Source organism: Eucalyptus grandis, chromosome 6 (assembly GCF_016545825.1).
Source record: "Eucalyptus grandis isolate ANBG69807.140 chromosome 6, ASM1654582v1, whole genome shotgun sequence".
Taxonomy (NCBI): domain Eukaryota; kingdom Viridiplantae; phylum Streptophyta; class Magnoliopsida; order Myrtales; family Myrtaceae; genus Eucalyptus; species Eucalyptus grandis.
This window is the reverse complement of record NC_052617.1, coordinates 5,713,007-5,729,067: the sequence shown is the minus strand read 5'-3', so window position 1 is coordinate 5,729,067 and position 16,061 is coordinate 5,713,007. Positions and strand designations below refer to the sequence as shown.

The window sequence follows — 16,061 nt, the reverse complement described above, 5'->3', positions numbered from 1 at the left end:
TGGTTCTTTTTGCCTTGCCCCAGTGTAAGGGATGATCACCAACTAGGTTTAATATGAAATAAATTCATAGGCTCAAGTGGGCTATGCAATGGATAGAAGTGTATATGATAAAGAAAGAACTGCTCTTCGTCATCCTAAGGCACTTCAATTAACACATGAATTCAATGCAATAGCACAACTCGAAGATTGATGCAAGTGAGAGCAAGAAAATTTCAATTCATTTTCCTCACCTCATGCTGCCATTTTATCTCCCATTTGCCCCAATGTGGGGTGATTCTTGACAGGGGTAATTTGAAAAGAATATCTATAAGTGTATGGGCTCAAAAGGGTTAAGCAATGGATCACCTATAGTGTTTAGGATAGAGAAAAGAATGCCTCTCATCACCTTGGTTGACGTACCCTTTGCGAGATAGCCCTTTTCCTTGTGGGCATGGAATTTCTTCACACAACTCACCGATGATTAGTTTATGGGATAGTGTATGGAACAAGACTTGCCTTTCATCATTCCAAAGTATCTCATTTGACACATTCAATTTATTTCACACAATTCATCAAGGAAGAAAAATGCAAGATTTATGACAAATTTGAACAATTCAGCTGATTGAAGCATATTATTCATCATAAAATACTTGTAATTCAATACAAGACATGGCGAATTCTATCATGGATAATACTTCTTGACAGTATCAGAATTAACTGGAGTGGAAAACTCACGACCATCCATTTTTGCCAAGATCAAGGCACCTCCAGGAAGTACTTTCTTCACCACATATGGACCACCATAATTTGGGGCGAACTTGCCACCAGGATCAGGGAAAATTGGCAACAGTTTTCTCAAAACAAGATCATTCACCTCGAAATATTTCGGTCGCACTTTTCGGTTGAAGGATCGCAACTCTTTGCGATAAGCTTGGCCATGACAAAGAGCCTTCGCCTCTTCTCATCAATCAAGTTTAACTGTTCAAGTCTTTGTTGCGACCACTCGGCCTTCTGGACAACTCCACTTGAGATAAAACTCTCAGAGAAGGAATCTCCACTTCTACAGGTAGAATTGCCTCCATGCCGTACACCAAAGCAAACGGGGTTGCCCCAGTGGAAGTGCGGATCGATGTCCGATACGCCATTAATGCGAAGGGTAACCTGTCATGCCAATCTCTATAATTCTCGGCTGTCTTAGCCAAAATCTTCTTAATGTTCTTATTGGCTGCTTCAACAGCCCCGTTCATTTGAGGGCGATAAGGGGACGAATTCAGATGCTTGATCTTGAACTCGCTAAACAACTCATCAACAAGCTTGTTGTTCAAATTTGTTCCGTTGTCAGTGATGATTGTTTCAGGGACACCATAGCGAGCAATTATGTCACGTCTGATGAACTTTGCAACATTGCGAGCAGTGACACTTGCAAATGACGTAGCTTCGATCCATTTGGAGAAATAATCTATGGCCACTAAAATGAATCGGTGCCCATTGGAAGCCTTCGGGTTTATTGGGCCGATCACATCAATGCCCCACATTGAGAAGGGCCATGGCTCGGAGAACTGATGTAGCTCGGTTGGAGGAACATTTATCTTATCACCATGGATTTGGCAACGATGACAACTCCGTACATGTTTGATGCAGTCACTTTCTAGTGTGAGCCAATAGTAACCTAATCTCATAATCTTCTTAGCCATCATGTGCCCATTCATATGAGGGCCACATATTCCTTCGTGTACTTCTTGCATGATTTGAGTGGCTTCGACTGCATCTATACATCGCAACAAAACAGAGTCGTAAGATCTCTTATACAAATTTTCACCACTAACGAAAAATTTCGAAGCCATCTTCGTGATGTATTTTCTATCAGCCTGAGTGCTTCCTTCGGGAAATTCATGTCTTTTAATGTAATTCATGATATCGTAATACCATGGTTTTCCATCGGGTTCTCCAGTCACAATCATACAATAAGCCGGCTTTGGCAAAACCTCTATCTTCAAAGGCTCAACCTCTAACCCGTCAGTGACTTGCAACATAGATGACAAAGTCGCGAGTGCATCCGCAAATTGATTATGAGACCTTGGCAAGTATTCAAATGAAATTTCGTCAAACTCCTTTACCAGATCTTCTAAGTACTTGTGGTACGGGAGCAACTTGGCATCCTTAGTCTTCCACTCACCTACAGTCTGTAATATGATCAGTGCCGAATCTCCAAATACCATTAACTTGGCCACACACATCTCGATCGCAGCTTGAAGTCCGAGGATGCAAGCCTCATACTCGGCCACATTGTTAGTGCATGGGAATATCAATTTTGCAGCTACCGGATAGTGCTGTCCATCTGGGGATATCGTAACCGCCCAAACTGAACCGCAAGTTTACAGCTCCATCAAAGAACATCTTCCATGAGTCTTCATTTACACTCAAGATACGGTCATCAAGGAAACCGTCATCGTCATTATAGACTCGTGAATTTCCGGCCAATAGATCGGCAATTACTCGACCCTTAACCGACTTCTGTGGCATGTATTGCACATCAAATTCGGAGATCAAAATTTGCCATTTGGCCAACTTACCCACCAAAGCTGGCCGATCAAGTAAATACTTGATGGGGTCGTTTTCAGTTATGAGAAATGTCTGATAATGTAGTGTGTATTGTCGCAATCTATGCAATACCCACACCAATGCCACACAAGTTTTTTCAACATCAGAATATTTCAGCTCTGATACAGTGAACTTTTTACTCAGATAATAAACGGCTCGTTCTTTTTTATCCACTGGACTTTCCTGAGCCAACATTGCACCCAATGACTCACTATGAATGGTGAGGTAGAGAATCAAGGGATGCTTCGGTGATGGTGGGACAAGAACTGGTGGATTCATCAGGTACTGCTTTAACTTGTTGAATGCTTCTCGACACTCATCATCCCATTTGATTCGTGCATTCTTCTTTAGGAGCTTGAAGAATGGCTTGGCAGTCTCAGAAAGTTGGGAAATGAACCGGGCTATGTAATTCAGTCTTCCTAGGAGGCTCCGAACTTCCTTCACTGTTGATGGAGATTGCAATTCGCATATGGCCTTAGCCTTGGATGGGTCAATCTCAATCCCCTTACTGCTTACAATGAATCCGAGTAATTTACCGGATGTTGCCCCGAACACGCATTTAGTGGGATTTAGCCGAAGCTTGAATTCACGGAGTCGATCAAACAATTTCTTCAGGGTTTCCACATGGCTTCTTCCAGGCCGAGTCTTTGCGATCATATCATCAACATAGACTTCAATCTCCCGATGCACACCAGTGAGTTTGTCTTGACAAAATCTTCATAGTTAATGGTATGTATAGGTTGAGTTTAAATACTAATAGTATAAACCATGTGAATTCTACTTTGATTGATCCAAAGTTGTTACACAATAGACTCGGACATGTGAATTACAGGAAAATGCAACATCTAGTTAAAACTCACAACATTCCATTAAATACTTCTATTCAATTTGACAAGTGTGAAGTGTGTGCACATGCTAAAATCATTAGAAAACCTTTTAAGTTGATTTCTAAAAGCACACAACTTATTGAGTTAATACATTATGATATTTGTGACTTTAGAAATTATATTACCAGAGTTGGTCAGAAGTATCTAATACATTCGTAGACGATTTTTCTAGATATTGTCATATCTATTTGTTGAAATCGAAAGATAGAACTTTTGAAAAATTTAAGATTTTCAAATCTAGAGTAGAAAATAAACTCAACTTGAAAATTAAGAGGTTTAGGAGTGATAGAGGAAGAGAATATACTATGTCAAGATTCAAGGAATTTTGTGCTTTAGAAGGTATAATACTTGAAACCACTGCTCCTTATTCACTCCAATCAAATGGTGTTGCCGAACGTATGAATAGAACGTTAACTGAAATGTTAAACTCTATGTTATTTACAGCTGGCATGCCTTCCTCCTACTGGGGAGAAGCAGTTCTAACTGCTAATCACATCTTGAACAGGTTGCTACACTCTAAATTGTCTACGACACCTTATGAGATATGACATAAACACTCTTGTAGATATGATACTCTTAAGACTTGGGGCTGTATTGCTTATGTAAGTATACCAGATCCTAAGAAACCTAACGTATGATCTAGAACCATTACTTGTGTATATCTAGGTAGTGCAGAAGATAGCGCTGCAAATAGGTTTTTAAATCTATCTACTAACACAGTGCTAGAATCTAGAGATGCAGTGTTCTTCGAAAACAAATTTCTCAAAGATTAAGGCTTGAATGTTTCTGAATCTACAGATATGATTTCAAAATCTCTTGTAGAATCTGAAGTAGGCCATTCTGACACTAATTCCATACAGTTGGCTATTGAACCAATTACAGTTAAAGTATTTACAGAGAGAGAATTCCTAAAAGTTTTGGTAAGGACTTTGTTGTTTACCATCTTGAGGATGATCCATTCTCCTATCATGAAGCAATGAGATTTAGGAATCCCTACTGTGGGCAGAAGCCATAGATGATGAAATGCGCTTTTGTTGGTTTCCAAAACCACACTCCATGACCTCTTTTGTCGACTCCTTTGACATCAACCCCAACGACATGTATTCTAGTTTAGTTTCCATGTCATGAATTGCCTCAGGTTTTCCTAATTATTCCTAAAAAGTCTCACTTCCCCTCATTAGTGACCATCTGACTTCAACACTTGGAAAATTTCCAAGCTTCCAATTCTACCAAAAAGTAGCACGAGTTTTGAGGGGCTTTTGGGTGCCTTCCCAACCTTCATTTGGGACATACGATCTATAGTTGAAAAGATCTTTGCAATGGATGAATAAAATGGTATGAAATAACGTGAAAGCTAATGAATCTTGCAAATCAAATCTAACGCGAGAAGAATAATTCACTAAGGAAATCGAAGAGAAACAATATGAACACTAAAGGTTGGCAGGTCCATTCCAAGTGTCACTACCTATTCCAAAAAGAGAGCCAACCGCCAATAAATCCATAATGAATCTGTAGACTGTAGAGTTTACAATTGTTTGAGTGTTTCTTATCTCTAAACAAAGTTCGTAAGTGTTATATCAGAATCCCTCACATAAAACTCATTCAAAAAACTCGCAAAAAAAAATGACACTTTTTTTTTCTTTACTATGTAATGACCAAGTAGAATTTCATCTTACACATATTCAAAATAGGAAACTCTTTTTAGGAAGCTTATTCAAATTAGGAAATCTACTCACAAATTAAAAAACCTACTTGGATTGGCTTTCCTTTAGGAGCTCAATCTACAAGTAATGAATGAGCCAACTGGCTACATGAATATTGACAAAAAGAAAAACTGGCTATATGAATAGGAGACATATGTATGAGCCTAAATTTCATCATAGTCCCTCAGTTATTTACAAATCCAATCCATGGGTTGCCTTGTTATCGTTTATCTTTTAAGTAAGTCGCAGAAACATGATTTTCATTTTATAATTTGACTCTATTGTGTGGTTACCCTTTCATTTATTTTCGTCCGCTAGTTGGACATTATTCAGGCGGGAACATCGACACCTGGTAAAACATTTGGGAAAATAGGCACGGAACTTTTTAAGAAGGCCCGGAAAAGAGGGGAGGCGTTTTCCACTTTTCAAACCTGATATTTGTCCTTATTTGCATTTGAAAAACGTAACGGGCGTGCTTTTTTGTAAATAAAGGATACTTGAGGGACTCTGGAGTATATATTTTGAAGTTTGTCTTTTTTCCAGGGCCTTTTCTGAAATTTAACTAGATTGAAGTTCTTGTCAAGGGTAATTTAGTCCTACCAAATTTAAGGCTGAAGACGACATCCAAGTTGTATCGTTGGGCAATTGTTATTTATACTTCGCATTTGTACTATTATATACTCCAAAATGCAAAAAATTCGAGTCGTGTGTGTATATATATATATTCATTTCTCCGTGTGTTCTACCTAGAAAATAAATACATAAATATTTAAAACTTAAATAATATTATGCCTATGGCGTGACCTCGAGCTTGTTATTGAAGAAAATTGAGAGAGAAACTTGTAACAAAGAATTTCTCTTATTGGATGCATGCTCAAATTTTCGTGACTATATACTTAGCAATAAGAATCAAAAGTAAAGATGAGTTGAAAAATTGTGTAACGCATTATGTATGTCATCTTGCATACGTCATCCGATCAAAATAACCCTATATGATTTGGAATAATATCAGACATTACTTTCCATGCACTTATCTTCTGGAACTTCTCGCGGTGCATTAATTTCTATTCTTTATACTTATCGTGTTAAAAATGCAGAAAGTATTTGTTCAATTCCAATTATGAAAATAATGGAAGTAAATTATCAAGATCAATACACCGCCACTACTTGAGCATATGGTTTGCAAATTACTAGAACTTGTCTAAAATAATAGAAAACTTTAAACAAGACTATTTCCTAAAAGAGAATTTTTACATATCTCAAAATAAAATAAAATAACTGGTCCGGTCGATTCTACTCAAACTTCAATTTAGGTTTGATAACAATAAGTCCATTAGGTTTCTTTTAGTTTAGTGCCTAAACTATTTATCTTCTTTGAGCTAGCTTTATATAATGATACTTATTAATATTTTAATTTGAATGAGTAGAGAAAAAATTAGGGAGAGTTCAGACATAGGAATTACTATATGCTTTTGAGAAGAGGTTGCTGAAAATTTCTCGCTTTATCTTTTCTTTTGCGTTATTCCCATCGTGCCCTTACTCCATGAGACAATCTAATCCGTACTTTTGATCATACGAGGAACTTGCATGAGGCAAAAATGCAATTTAGAGAAGTTGCGCTCACCACATGTAAACGCAACCAAAGCTCCCTTCTCTACTATAAGTACCCAGCCATTTTGCCCACTCGATCTCACTTCACATTAGGCAAAAACCCCTCCTACTCAATTTTCCTCTCCTGCTTGAGTCGATAGTGTCGGAATCATCCATGGCTAGGGATGAGGTCTCGGCGAAGGAGAAGATGAGACTAGCTGGTGTGAGGCCTAGAAAACAACGTGCGAGGAGAAGTAGGGATTTCCAAACCCCCATTCCTCAGGACACCGATGTATCTCTTGTCAACCCTTCTTCTGATGCTAGCTCATCTAGTGCCCCACAACCTATCTTGAGCGACAGGTTCTTATTCCTTGCGCACCTCGAACTAGTCCTTGAGATCTGACACTATTTTCTTCGAATTGACCCTATTTCATGTCGATTTTGGCCTATTTTGAATTCGAGTTTAATCGTGCCGGTGAAAAAATTTCTCTAGGATAATAGTTGAAGCCCTTTTATTCCTCAGTGTTGGTGTTGAAGGTATGAGTGCGGATCAAAACCCAGAGAGCTAAAAGCCTAAAAGAACATCACAGAAAAAAAAAAAAAAAAAAAAAAAGAAAACTTGAAGTAGTTAATTCCTTGAGAAGAGAGAGGTGGCTTGAGGAAAGGTTCTGGCTATCTTGGCTTCATTAATTAATAACCATTAGTAATGCTTTTTGACTCTTTCTGCAGAGATGATGCTGAGTTCGATGACATGGAAGAGGAGGTGTGGAAAATTAGAAGATATAAGTCATCTGATTTTTTTTTAAAGAAATTTTGATTTAATGATCTATATTTGTCGCGCAGGATGAGCAAGACAAGCTCACGAGGATGTGTACTCTGAAGGCATTAATTGCAGCGCTTGAATGGTAATCGTCTAGATGATTTGTTCAACATCCCATCACTTTTTCCATATTTGCTGAACATATATAATTTATTTATGGTGAAAATGCATCTCAAGAGGATCTGATCTTGGCTTATCTTTTTTCCTTTTGTGCATGTGACTCTATTCGAATAAAAATGGCACCGCATTGAACATCAGGTTTGAGGTAAAAGACTGGCTTTATTAGGTTTTCCAAATGCAAGAGGAAAAATAGATGTCATGCAAATTCTCGTTTGAAATTTTGATTGGTGTTTTTCGATTACAGAAATTTCAGAAGGAGATTGAGAGAATAAGGCGCAAAGTGCAGGCTATGCAAACCGATCCGAGGTCTTCTTTTTTTTTCTTTTTTCTTTTTTTTTAACTGCTTAAATAGAAGTAGCTATTTGAATATTTATCCTGTATTTTAATAATATTTAGCTTCGCCTTCTTAAAGCGCACATATGGTAGAGGTAAACAAGATTATAATGTGTTTCGCTTTTTGGAACAGTTGGAAGCCTCGAAGGGGTGCTTGAGATGGATCATTGGGAGAAGAGAGGAGGCTAAATCGAGTCAATTATCAACTCAAAGTTGTTTGTGTTTGTGATTTGTTTTCGTGAGATAGTAAAAGTATGGTCGAGTCTTGTGTCAGTTTGTGTTTGGTGATGTTTATGTATTGCTATAGCACAATATATATGTGCATGCAAGTGGCAGCTAGCTTTAACTAAGGTTGTTTCCTAGCATGAGGTCTTCCTAGGATCTTTAATGTGTGGTGGTCTTCTTTTTAAAGAGTCTTCCTCTCTCTCTCTCTCTCTCTCTCTCTCTCTCTCTCTCTCTCTCTCTCTCTCTCTCTCTCTCTCTCTCTCATATATTGCACTCGACAGCAAATTACTTTGAAAACTTATTTTTTTGGGGGTGTTTGAACTTAAAAAGTAACTACATCTTGAATTTCACTGCCAATTTTTATTCTATGATCCACCGTGGAGTGTAACGAGTCTAGGACCAAAAAATGATAGTTAATGCTCATCTTACAAACAACCAAAGAACAAGAAAATTATCCCAAAAAAAAAAAAAAAAAAAGTGCTAGACTTATTATACTTTTATTAATTCAATCCCAAACTTTTTAATTGTGTCAATTGAGTCACAAACATTTTTACATTTTACCAATTAATTCCATTTGGCCAATTTTGGTTAGGAATCACTAACATGAACATCGGTTATTTTACATGACACGATCAACGCTAACGTGAATATTTTTAATAAGATTTTAATATTCCTTTTCTTTTTTTCTTTTATTATTATTTTTTTTTTTTTTGACTTTCGTGGACACTAAGTGAGGGGCAGGACACCCTAATTGTGGCAAGTGATAACCTAGGCCAAGGTCGCAACGCCTGCACCCAATGTCAGCGAGGGCATCCCAACCCTTGTTGGGGAGCAAGGGTTACTCACCCTTAATTTAATAAAAAGAAAAGTAAAGAAAAAGAATAGAAATAAAAATTAAAAATATATATTATTTAAAAATGTCAATGTCGTTGTGGATTACACCACATAGAACGCTTGATGTTCATGTCAATAATTTCCAGTCAAAATTAACTGAATGGACTAAATTGACAAAATATAAAAATATTGATGATTCAATTAACACAACTAAAATATTTATAATTGAATTGACTCAAGTGCAATTGATTTAGGATCTTTTTGGTAATTCTCTTTCGAAAGAACAATATCAAAGGTAGACTACTCGCTCATTGGAAAGTACAACTCAAAATTTTAAGTTGCTAGACATAATGAAAATTCACATTCGAAATGATCGATTAAATGAGCATGCAAATTTCCTGCCGCGCCTTATAATTTTTCTCAATGGAGTCTCATATTTGCTGTGCTCCACAAGCTACCATGTGTTTGTAAATTAGTCTTAGGATTATGCTCTCTTGACCTTGCTTTTGCCTCTTTCATTTTTCCCTATATAATTGGCTACTACCACTGTGTATGTAGACACCTTAGTAGCATTTGAAAAATCTGTTTGTGCTTTTAAAGTACAAAAAAAGGCAACTTCTTTGCTATAGTTCGAACTTTGTGAAAGAAAAAATTCACATGTAAATCGACATGTCGACTTACGCATATTGTGAAAACTTCGGAAAAGTAACAAAAAGTCCTAAACCTATTACATTAATACCGATTCAATCCTAAACTTTTCTATTGAACCAATTCAATCCTAAATCTTTTAATATTTATACCAATTCAGTCTATTCGACTAATTTTGGCCGATCGGCACTGACGTGAACGTCGGCTTTTCCTTTTATTTTCTCCCTTCTTCCTCCTTGGATTGTTTCGGCCACTAGGCAAGGGCCACAAAGCCCTTGCCGGCAGCTGGTGAGGGCTTAGCAGCCCTTGCCTCCGCCCTGGCGATGGCTGCCATGGCCTTGCCAGCCGCGGGCAAGGCTGCCTTCACCCACAACAAGGCTAGGGCAAGGCTAGCCTCACCTAGGTCCAAGCGAAGCCGCGTTGCCGGTGGCCCTAGGAGAGGTTGGACGAGGGCCGCGACCCTCACCGGCCATTGTCAAAACAATCTAAGGAGGAAGAAGGGAGAAAAGAAAAGGAAAAAGAAAAAAAATTAATAAAAAATTCGAAAAAATAATTTTAAAAATCATAAAAATTGCAACCTCAAAGCATGTTCACGTTAGCGGCCAAGCCAAAATCGTGGCCAGGATAAACCGAATTGATATCAATATTAAAAGGTTTAAGACTAAATTTGTCCGATTGAAAAATTTATGACTGAATTGGTACCAATATAATAAGCTTACGACTTTTTTGGTACTTTTCCCGTGAAAATTTAAGGGTTGGGCTAGGGAAAAAGTTAAAATTTGACCATCGCAAGATCTAAATTTAAGGAAAATTAACAACCTAATTGGCTACTAACAATGAAATTTACACACTACCATCACATGCAGTCAGAGACTTAAAAATTGCAGATCGTATACAAGACAAGAGTCACTATCTGCAAGGAGTAAGAATGTCAACTTTTGTTATACGAAAAGAAAAGAAAAAAGGGAATGTCAACTCTTAAGGAAACAAGATACATCCATGAAGAACTTATATATCTTGCAGCAATCCATTCTTTCAATAAAAAGTATGCATATCGTGCACAGGAGTCAACCCAATCTTCAGTACTGAGTGTTATCGAATACCCAAGGTTCATGCAGAAAAAGCTCCCGCCCGTTCATTTGCACAGTTCCTGTAGCTATATCCTCAGAACGCTTTCTCGCAGATTCAGCTTTCCTTGCCGACGCTTCAGCATCCTACATTGAGAGGAATGACTTTGAGCCTTTGAATTTCGTGGTGCAACGGAACAGTTTGATTAATGTTGGTTACATTATTTGTCTGTGTAACACGTCCAAATTAGGGGGCAAACTTTGGTTTTCATATATGTAGGAATAGCTTAATCATTGATTGCCCAGCACACTGCAATTCACCAACAAGTCCTAATGAAGGAGAATAAGAGAAACAAAGAACAGGAGATTTTCAACCTCCGACTGGATTACAACGACAGAAGCATCAATTTCATCAAAATAGATATTGGCAAATTGTTAACATTTACAAGGAATATACAATGCGAAATAACAACTAAAAAGTTAGCAAAACAAGAAATGGTGAAGATGGAAGAGGCTAGAACATAACAGCATTGCCAACGTTAACAACAAGAAATTCAACAACCCAACTCCAGCAGCCACTAACCTTGTTAATTGAACTGCTGGAGCTGCATGTCAATTTTCATGATTAAAACAGCATTTGTTTGCTGTTACTTCACAACATAGCACGACATATTGGATCAGATAATGGCAGTACAAAAGTACCAAGTGACAGTGCAAAGGAATTCCTCATTGGATAAAACAATTCTCAGACAGTAACCTGATCCTCAACAAAATCAGTCCCCATATTAACTACATCCTCGATGATTAAAGGATAAGAGAACAAAACCAACAGAGACTTCTCTCAACAAAATCAGTCCCCATATTAACTACAACCTTGATGATTAAAGGATAAGAGAACAAATCAACAGAGACTTCTCTCAACAAAATCAGTCCCCATATTAACTACAACCTTGATGATTAAAGGATAAGAGAACAAAATCAACAGAGACTTCTCTCACTCAAGATATACGATGCACTACATGTTATATAGTAGTTTCTAAAGCTAATGACAAAGTAGACAACAAAGCCCAAAACACATGCATACAGAGGGAACTGGAGATAGTCACATGTATGCGCAAGCAAATCACAGTGTGTTCCAACCAGGGACAGATCTAAATTTTTTTTCCTTGCACAGGAAAACCTAATTACAAAGCAATCAAGAACATTAGTTCGGTAGCTAATATAATACTTGCATGTTTATAAAGTCAGATATAAATGGCATTATGCAGGTTTTGAATATTTTAGAAATAACAGTTCCACAATATAAAAAGTTCATTATGCTTTATTAACTTGTGGGGGCAAATTCCAAAGAAAACCTTTGGCATGGACTTAGCTACATATTTTTTGAGATTTTTGAAGGGCGCATAGCTTTTCTTCTTGGCCAAGATAATGGAGCATAAATAAAAAAAATGCAAAAACTTCGATTAATTGAACGTATAAGAAAGGTGAACGAAGACAGTAGCTCCAACAAACCAATACATTAATCCGCCTTTGGTTCCAACATCAATTTTGTTGAACACTTACATTTTCAGATGTAACATGCAAACTATTATGTTGTACCAATTTGCTGCTCCAATTTCTAGGAGATAGAATGGCTGATGGATTCACTATACATAATAAGAAAACAAATAGATGTAGTTCTCACGGAAAAATAATGCTATTTATGAGAGCTTTCTTACATGGAAGTTTAAGTCCCCTTGATTACCATGTGCTGCTGCAATAGAGGCTGCAGCACACACGTGACTTTGCCCACACATATTAGTCGTCTGAAACCCCGATAATTTCCACTACCCTTCCTTCCTAATGCATGCTTAAACTTTTTAAAACTTTTCCTGAACACACATACACACAAAAGCAGAACAAACTCTCATATCCAAGGCAATGACTTATGCCGATCACCGAAATCTGAATGTTAGGTAAATATGGACACAGGCAGCAAAGAGATCTGTCACCCTCAAAGAATAAACACCGCTGTCTCCCAATTGAAGTCCGTCCAGCAACCTTAAACACTCACCAACCAACTTATAATCTAGGACCAGAGAAAAGTTATATTTCCCATTTAGACTTATGCTTGTAGTGCAACTGATTACAGGATTAAGTACCGATAGACTCTCCACATGATTCAGCCAATTCTCCAACCACAAAGCTAAAATATAGAGACCAAAACCCTGAATGAATTTCTAACTTATAAACCCGATTTTCCTAATACCCTAATTATAACTTTCAGCATGATAGTCTCTACAAACCAGTTATTACCTTCATGAGAAGGATCCTTTCCCTTGACGTTGTTTGTATGGTGATATCATGTGAAGTTGTTAGGTTATAGCATTTTTAATCAAAGTTCAAAAATACATTAGCTAATATCAAAACTATATGCAATTGTCAAAAAGGACCATTTTGTTGATGAGTTCTTATTACAGGACTGCAATTAGGTTTAGGATGCTCCAAGCAAGAATTAGCAGGGTATTTGAAAACATGTTGGTCCTGGCCCTTGATTCACTATATGTATGTGAAAGCTTATTGCTTTGTAGTCACATCATTAGGTAATTTATTGACTCTATCATTGACAATTGTTGTTGCTTTATGATGGAATTATCTGCAGAGATGGGTTTTCTCATTCATATGGATATCAGGATTGCAAGGAGTCTATATCATCAATATTCTCATTCTAGAGAAGGAGAATGCATCTAAGATTTTTGACAGTTGATTTCTAGTACTAGCGTTTCCAAGCCAGTAGTGTTGTTGGTTTTATCGGATGTTAGGACTCTAACTGCAGCATGAAAATATTCCATATATATTTTATCAAAATATTTTACTATTGCATTGATGGCTTTTTTGGTTTTCTGGGTCCATTTGTAGCTGCAAGAATTATTGTTTCTTAATGTGCTTGAAGGAAGCTGATCGACAAGTCTATGAAATAGCACACAAACTTCAAGGAATACTAGTAAAGTTTGGCCCAGGAAAACTGAGAAAATACCTAAGTATTACTCGTTTTTCTTATGATAAATCAGCTTCCTTCAAGCACATTAATAAACATATATCTTTCAGCTACAAATGGACCCAAAAACGCCAACCAGCAATAGGAAAATATATTGTAAATATATCTGTAAAATTCTCAGATCCTAACGACCGAAAAAAACAAGAATAGTAGTAGCTTGGAAATGCTAATACTAATTCTCACGCTCACATGATCAACCGTCAAAAATCTAAAATGCATTCTCTTTCTCTAGGATGAGAACCTTGAACCAAAAAACCAAATCTCCCACACAAAATTCCATCATAAAACAGCAACAACTGTAAATGACACAATCAATTACTTCCCTAAAACACATGAGTACAGAACGGCAAGCTTTCAAACACAACGAATCAAACATGATTTCCCACACCTAGGAGCATCCGAAACCTAATTGCAGCTCCGTCATAAGAACTCGCCAGCAAAACGTGCTTTCCTTTCTGCAATGTAAAAATTCGAACTTGGACGAAAATTGCCAAAACCCATGTCAAAAACTACACAACTCGGGAAACCCATCAAACCACTAAAGATAACGACTTCACCACCTTCGTTAAATTTCAATGTATAATTTTTAGGGGGTGGCGAATGCAGCGAGAACGATCTTGATCAGCTCCGGCAGGCAGGATTCATCGACAAAAGATGAACAAGAGAGGAAGACACAACACGCGCGGAGGGGAACGAACCTTCCGGCGCTTCCAGGACAGGAATTGGGCCGCCGAAATCGGGTTCGGCTTCGTCTCCCTCTTCTCTTCTTCGCCTTCTTCTGCCCCCATCTCCCTCCCCCTCTCTCTCTCTACCTCTCTCTCTCTCTCTCCTCTGTGTGAAAAGACTCTTGAGTGCAGGGCTGATCTTGGAGAGCAGGCGGGCCTTTAAAACGAACTGAAGATAAAGATTCAAGGCCCAGTGGGCCGACCGTTTGGAGCTTGGGCTGGATTACCCAAAAACCTGCCTCTCTTGACATGTCATGGACATTCCACGAATAATTTGAAAACGTTTTTAATTAAAATTATCGCTTATGTCCTTTATAAAAATGAGTGATGAGCAATGTTTTTAATATTTACGATAACAAAAGGAAAATATTTGTTGTCGATTAATTATTGTGAGAGATATGGGCGATTATCTTTATGAAGATGTTTGTCAAATCTATCCTTTTATGTGAAACAAGCGAAAACGTAAACATGATTTGAAATCGAAATTGACCTTAAGCGAATCGCTAAATACCCCTTGCAAATTAGTCATCGACCCATTCGGAGTTTCCATGAGATTTGGAAGAGAGAAAACGATACGGTACCAACCATAGCACCACTGATAATTACATAGTTCATCTTGACAAAGTCTTTGTCTAATTTTTCTTAGGAAAGGGTAATATCATTTGCCACGCGTACTCTCATTATCTGGGTAGTTGAAACCAATAATAGATGCATATATTAATTTAGAATAATATTAGCACGTATGTTATGACGTGAGATTGTGCCAATCCATTGATTTGTATTTCGTGTGCTGCAATTGCAATTGCGGGTCAAAGTTCAATAGCTGGTCAAAGTTTTCTATAAAAAAAAAAAAAATGTTAATTGTGGACTTCTGAAATAATTGGTTCATCTAATTTAAGTTTCCATGAACCTAACCATGTGAAATCGTTTGAATTAGACCGCACGTAAGAGGAGAATCTGCTCTATGAATGAGAAGCATGTCCAAATAAAAGAATAAAGAACGATTATGATTGCGTTGAAGTAGCTTGTAATTTGGGCCGACGTTGCTCATTTTTCCACGCTGAAGAAATTTACAACATCAGTTTGAAAAATTGGAGCGATGCCGTCTTCTTGAGTAGTCTACGATTTCAGCTTCAATGATATATAATAACACGATTTACTTAATCTGTCATGTCTTCAGCGACGATTTTCTTTTTCTTTTCTTTTTTTTTTGGGGAGGGGGTGAAGGGGTTGTTGCATTTGATCTGTATTTTTGAAAAATTACATCAATAAGAGAACCAATTACGTTTTGATTAGGAGTGAGTGTGAGAACTGAATCAAGTCGGCTGGTTTTGGGTGGTCCCAATTACTAAAATTTAGAACTAGTGATAATCAGTTTGGTTCCATATTCCACGTGTGAATCGAATCATTTGAATCACTTTGACCAAACTAATACCTTTCTTCATTATTGCCAAAGGAGAAGAGAACAAAATAGATGGTCATGGACACACGG

General features: G+C 37.4%; 2 protein-coding genes across 2 annotated transcripts; both read right to left on the bottom strand.

Annotated features, from left to right (window-relative positions):
* Positions 1–849: 849 nt before the first annotated feature.
* LOC120294258 lies at positions 850–2,502 on the bottom strand. The gene is made up of 4 exons (XM_039314249.1): positions 2,424–2,502; positions 1,754–2,341; positions 1,215–1,648; positions 850–1,140 (listed from the first exon to the last, which is right to left on the bottom strand). The coding sequence occupies exons 1-4, from the start codon at positions 2,500–2,502 to the stop codon at positions 850–852; spliced, it is 1,392 nt and encodes a 463-aa protein (XP_039170183.1).
* An 8,114-nt stretch (positions 2,503–10,616) lies between these two features.
* Positions 10,617–14,690, bottom strand: LOC104448068 (zinc finger CCCH domain-containing protein 15 homolog). The gene is made up of 2 exons (XM_010061851.3): positions 14,543–14,690; positions 10,617–10,954 (listed from the first exon to the last, which is right to left on the bottom strand). Exons 1-2 carry the CDS (start codon positions 14,630–14,632, stop codon positions 10,820–10,822), a joined length of 225 nt encoding a protein of 74 aa, XP_010060153.1. The 5' UTR covers positions 14,633–14,690; the 3' UTR covers positions 10,617–10,819.
* Between the last annotated feature and the right edge of the window lie 1,371 nt (positions 14,691–16,061).